At 42.9% G+C, this 5,787-nt stretch overlaps 1 protein-coding gene across 1 annotated transcript in view; it reads right to left on the reverse strand.

The window, feature by feature from the left end:
- Positions 1–3,545, reverse strand: part of LOC103611329 (transmembrane protein 161B) — a 68,472-nt gene extending 64,927 nt beyond the window's left edge. The window contains exon 1 of the mRNA XM_008628830.2: positions 3,448–3,545. Within this exon, the coding sequence (XP_008627052.1) occupies positions 3,448–3,521 (74 nt within the window). The 5' untranslated portion in view covers positions 3,522–3,545. The remainder of the gene's footprint in view (positions 1–3,447) is intronic.
- Positions 3,546–5,787: the final 2,242 nt, after the last annotated feature.

Genomic DNA, 5,787 nt, shown 5'->3' on the forward strand with positions numbered 1-5,787 from the left:
CCCCTCTTTTTCCCCCTCTCTACTTTGTTTTTCTCTCTCTCTCTCTCTCTCTTACTCTCTTCTATTGCATTACTGTGTTGTGGGCACTTAATAAAGGTGCATTGTTTTGATTAAAACTGAAATCTCTTGTGTCCTTTTACACTCTGAGATCAATAAACGAACCATCACGACCCCCGCTTGCATTAGCAGATCGTGACACCCTGGTGACCCACATTACGGTTATCCAGTTTGGGAAGACCCCTGGATGGTGCTCTCCACATTCTCCTGGATCCCTGTAGGCACCTGGGTGAACGCAGGGGCAGGGACATCTATCGGGACTCTGGGAGCAGGTTACACATGCTGAGGAGACCCCACCATATAACCAGCTACCAGAAAGTGAGAGGTGATATGCTCTCTTCACTGATGGATCCTGCCGTATTGTAGGGACCAATCGAAAACAGAAAGCAGCTGTATGGAGCCCTACGCGGTGAGTCACAGAAGCTACCTAGGAACAAGGTGGATTGAATCAGATTGCAGAGTAGAAAGCCATCCAGCTGGCTTTGGACATTGCCAAGCGAGAGAAGTGGTCAACAATCTACCTCTACACTGACTCATGGATGGTAGCAAATGCTCTGTGGGGGTGGCTGGAAAGGTGGAAAAGCCAATTGGCAGTACAGAGGAAAACCCAGATGGGCTGCTGAAGATTGGCAAGACATCACTGCCCGGGTAGAGAAGCTGGCTGTGAAAATCCATCATGTAGATGCATGTGTCCCCAAGAGTTGGGGTACTGAGGACAATGAACAAGTGGATCGGGCTGCCAAAATCAAAGTGTCACAGGTAGATCTGGACTGGCAACATAAGGGTGAGTTATTTCTAGCTTGGTGGGCCCATGATGCCTCAGGTCATCAGGGAAGAGATGTGACATACCAATGGGCTCATGACCGAGGGTTGGACATAACCGTGGACACTATATCACAGGTAATCCATGATTGCAAAATGTATGCTGTGTTTAAGCAGGCCAAGTGGGTAAAGCCCCTGTGGTATGGGGGGTGGTGGTCTAAGTATGGGGAGGCCTGGCAGATCAATTACATCACATTACCACAAACCTGTCAAGGCAAGCATTACGTGCTTACAAGGGTAGAAGCAACCACTGGATGGCTGGAGAGGTACTCTGCGCCTCATGCCAATGCCTGGAACACCATCTTGGGCCTTGAAAAATAATTCCTGTGGTGACATGGCACCCCTGAGAGAACTGAGTCAGACAATGGGACTCATTTCAAAAATAGCCTTATAAACACCTGGGCTAGAGAACATGGTATTGCTATCAGGCACCAGCTGCTGGGAAAGTCGAATGGTGCAATGGACTGTTAAAAACCACACTGAAGGCAATAGGTGGTGGCACCATCAAGCAGTGGGATCTGCATTTAGCAAAGGCTACATGGCTAGTCAACACCAGAGGTTCCACTAACTGAGCTGGCCCTGCCCAGTCTAAACATCTGCGTACAGCAGACAGAGATAAAGTCCCTGGGGTGCGTATGAGAGGTATGTTAGAAAAGACATTTGGATTAATCCCACCTTGAGCAAAGGCAGACCCATCTGTGAGATTGTTTTTGCTCAAGGACCTGTTTACACTTGGTGGGTAATGCAGAGGGATGGGGACACATCTTGTATACCTCAGGGGGATTTGAGTTTGGGTGAGAACAGCCTGTAATATTGAAATGCATATGCAACACTGGTTCCCGAATGTCACTTCCACTGCACATTGTAACTACCATGGATGACTATGGACTGCTCCAGTTATATCAGTCATGGACCCAATGAACTCAGTCCATATCCTGGGGGGTGGTCAGTGGCTACTGAAATAATTGCATTTGTATATAGTTATATGTATATAGGCATATATGCGTACAGTTGAAAGGTATTAATTTGGGCATTAATCAGATTATATGGAATAAGAGGTTGATAATGTCCCAGAGGCTGCCTGGGTTTATTAAGTGGGAGCACAGGAGCGGGGCTCTCTCATTTGCCTGGTGGCTTTTGCTCAAGGCAGAGGCTCTGCTTTGTCAGAAGTTGTCTCGGGCAGGTTTTTCTTGGCTTGCAACAGAAGCAACTCGGAAAAACTGCATTTCATAAACCGAAACTGTTTTAGAGTGAATTTTGCAAACCCTGCGGGCAGTGTGAAGTTTGAGCCGGTCCCGGGACTGGTCCACCCTGCATCGGTGCCAAGAGAACGTTTCTTTTTCCCCCTACACCAGTGGCTCGGAAGACAGCAGCACCAACACCAGGGGAGTCCAGCAGGTGGCAGAAGGAAATGGCAAGCGGTGGCACTGACTTCACACATACCGGTGTAGCAGGGCATCTTACCCCCCACAAGAGCTTATCTGTTGTTTGTTAACTCATCAGATAACAAACAGGACAAGCTGTCTTGTAGTGAGTAATTTTGACTCCATGGGGTTAACACTGGTTCGGCATCTCCCAACTGCCAATAAACATCTCACTGTTGAAGTGAGATCTGGCAAGATAAGTTGGATTTCTGACTGACACCTCAATTTACAACTATAAAAGTGGCACCAAACTTTCACAAAGCAGAAATCTTCTATACATTTCCCTGGAAATGTGTGAAGTTTCTCCCAAGAGTAGGGACACCTGCTTCATGGTTATTCCCCAGGGGTTAAGTGAAGGAATCTGTGTACATTATTTTCATTTTGGTGGTAAATTACATTCAACTCCTAATCTATACTATTTCTTTGCTAGCTTTAATATAGATACCGAGATGTTGTGCACTGTTTTATGTTATGCTGTAATCTACTAGTAGTTTAGTTTTATACTGTGTAGTAAGTAATTCTGATTAAGATCTTTCATCTGTTATTTCATCTGTTTAATAAATAATTTTTTTTAATAAATTTATCTGATTTGCCATCAATAGAATTTGTGGGCCAGAGTGATTCCTTAAATTTAAACTGTTGCCAAGTTCTGAGGCTAAGGCAGGGCTTGTCTGAAGCTTCCACTTCTCCCATGACAGCCAGCAATTCTTCGTCTGCCACTAGAACGGCTCTGTAAGATCCTACCTTCCCAGGAGGGTTTCTTCTGGGACACCATCTTTTCCTTTTGTGTCTTGGACCATGCAGTTGCCTGCGAAGGCTGCCATCTTGGGACAGAGGGGTATTCTGCCATTTTGGGTTTCTCTTTGTTCCCGTGGAGTTTGTGAGACTTAGCAATTTTGTACCTTGCAAGTATTTACTGTTATTTTTGCCTGTTACAGTTTTGCTTGTTAGTAAACTGTTATTTTTTCACTTATATCTACTCATATTTAGTTTCTCCTTATTGGTGGAAAGAGATTGGTTAATACTATAACAGGAGGCAACTCATTCCAGAGTGCCTATCTCTTAAATTGTCTTAAACCAAGACACTAATGCATAATTGTGTTACCATATTCAAACACAATGCAGCAACTTTTTCGTATCTTACCTGCCACTACAGAGAAGCCAACGAGCAAAAGAGTAGTGAGGTATGATCTTCTGTATGACAGTAGCCATTACCATAGTAATCACCAGCTGTACACCTATTACACCCTGCAGAGAAATAAGTGAATAACAAATCAGCATGTTTAAAAAAAGGCACTGGAGTACTTTTCATTTTTTAAAATATTTTAAATACACCTTTATATAGTAGGGATAAAATTTTTGGTTCTTTTTAAACTGCAGGGGAAGAAAAGCAATACTGCATCAGTTTTGAAGAAATCCCCCAGAACATGCTGTAATAATCCAAAAAGAAAAGGCATTCTCAAACCACAATAACAGTAATGTATGTAGGATCTGACAGCTCAAATAAAACATCTCCATTTAACTGATGTTAGGCAACATTACAACATGACATTTCACAAGACATTATACCTTAAAATTACATCATTGATCGCAATCTTGCTTTTGGTGGGGTCTTAAATTCTGACATGATTTAACAACTGACACTGCACAAACCTACTAAAAATTAACAATTTATACAATTTGCATTTATGACTCAAAATTTCATCTTTCTATTTATATGCAACATTTTCATGCTTAAAACATCACAAGAAAGAAAAAACAAGCAACAAAAAGCAAACCCTCAAATGTAGACATACAAGTGAAATTTACCAATATATGCAAGTTAAAAACCACCAAAGATAAAACAAAGAAATAACATCACTTTTTTTAACTGATATGTTTTTCAAAATATTCTCTCATGAAAAGGAGCACGTGCACATTTTCAATCAGCACACAAAATACCACATTTATGTAGTGTCGGGGTTTGACACTGATTAAGCGCCAAGCACCCATGAAACACTATTCACTTATTTTCCTCTGCTATAGCTGAGCAGAGGAGGGGGAATTAAAACTTCATTTTCATGAGTGAGATAAGGATCAGGAGAAAAACACTTTAAGGCAAAACAAGTTCCAAACTTAAACAGTATACAGAAGATTTATTATTAACAGAATTAAAAGGGTAATAAGAACTAAAGCAAACTTTAAGAACACCTTTCTTTTCCAGTCCCTCCCTCTTTCTACCAACCGCGCAAGGAAACAAAAATGGGGTTTTGGTCAGTATTTAATTTCTCAAGAGTCTTTCTTCATGTTTAAGGAAAAGAGCTTCTTCTGCTGTGCTGTGGGATCCTTCCCATGGGAGAGAACTTTCTGCGAACTTTTCTAGCGTGGTTTCAACCTTCACAAGCAACAGCTCACCCAAACCTGCTGCAGATATGAAATCCCTCCCATGGGTCTCACAGTTTTCCCACAACTGCCAGCTTGGGTCATAATGATATGCAGAAAAGACTCCACTACTGGAATAAGTAGTAAAGTAGTGTAGTGGTTTGGCCCAAAATACTCATTACTGTTTATCTTCTGTGAGATAAGAATTAGGAGAAACGCAAAGCAGGCACCAACTTTGAAAGAATATAAAGAAGTTTATTAACAGACCTAAAAGAGGAAAAAAAATTATACCACACCTTCAGAACTCTTCTCCTCCCCCCACCTTCCTCCCTTCTCCCACTGACAATGTAAAAAGAAAACCCTTGAGATGTTCAGTCCATTTATCACTTCCATAACAACCTTGTTCAGTCCATTTAGGAAGAGGAGTCTCTCTTGCTCATGCTATGAACACATTATCACAACGAGACAGCCGCCAACTTCCAAATAACTTTGTTCAGTCCATTTAGGAAGAGGACTCTCTCTGCTCGCATGCGAGTCCCTTCCCCCAACTTGCGGCTTTTCCTGCAACTGCTTTCGAGGGTCCACTCTTGAAGTTTTTTGGGGTACAATTTTAAGGTTGAGCTGTTCAGAAACAAAAGTTCTCTTCACCCATCTCTGGGAGTATTTCATCTCTAAGAAATCTTTGGGAGCATCTCTAGGAACTGAAGTTCTCTCCTTTCCCATTTGGAGCAGAAGTCCTCATCGCTTCCATCTCTCCCTGTTCAACTTCTCATGAAATTACAGCTGCGTCAGCATCTGCCTATCTCAGCACAGGTGCTTTTGCTTACAAGTTGAACTGAACACTCCACCCCCCATATCTTCATGAAATTACAACGGGATACTCTAATATATCATAGCTTCACAAGAGAATTTCAGCTTTAAGCATCTCCTCTCTCTCTTCCCTCAGGTTTTCAGCTCTTCACAGCAATAAAAGGGTTAATCTCACCTCGGCCTTGCAGCTGGAATGTGGCTTATCGCTGTTGGTCACCTGACCTCTGCCAGACAGCGGTGCCGCTTTTGCTGAAATCTTGGCCGCAGTGGGGGGAGGGGGGGGAAGCCGAGCCGCTCCGGCTGGCCCCAGCCC

This window comes from Corvus brachyrhynchos, unplaced genomic scaffold, assembly GCF_000691975.1.
Source record: "Corvus brachyrhynchos isolate BGI_N302 unplaced genomic scaffold, ASM69197v1 scaffold652, whole genome shotgun sequence".
NCBI classification, from domain to species: domain Eukaryota; kingdom Metazoa; phylum Chordata; class Aves; order Passeriformes; family Corvidae; genus Corvus; species Corvus brachyrhynchos.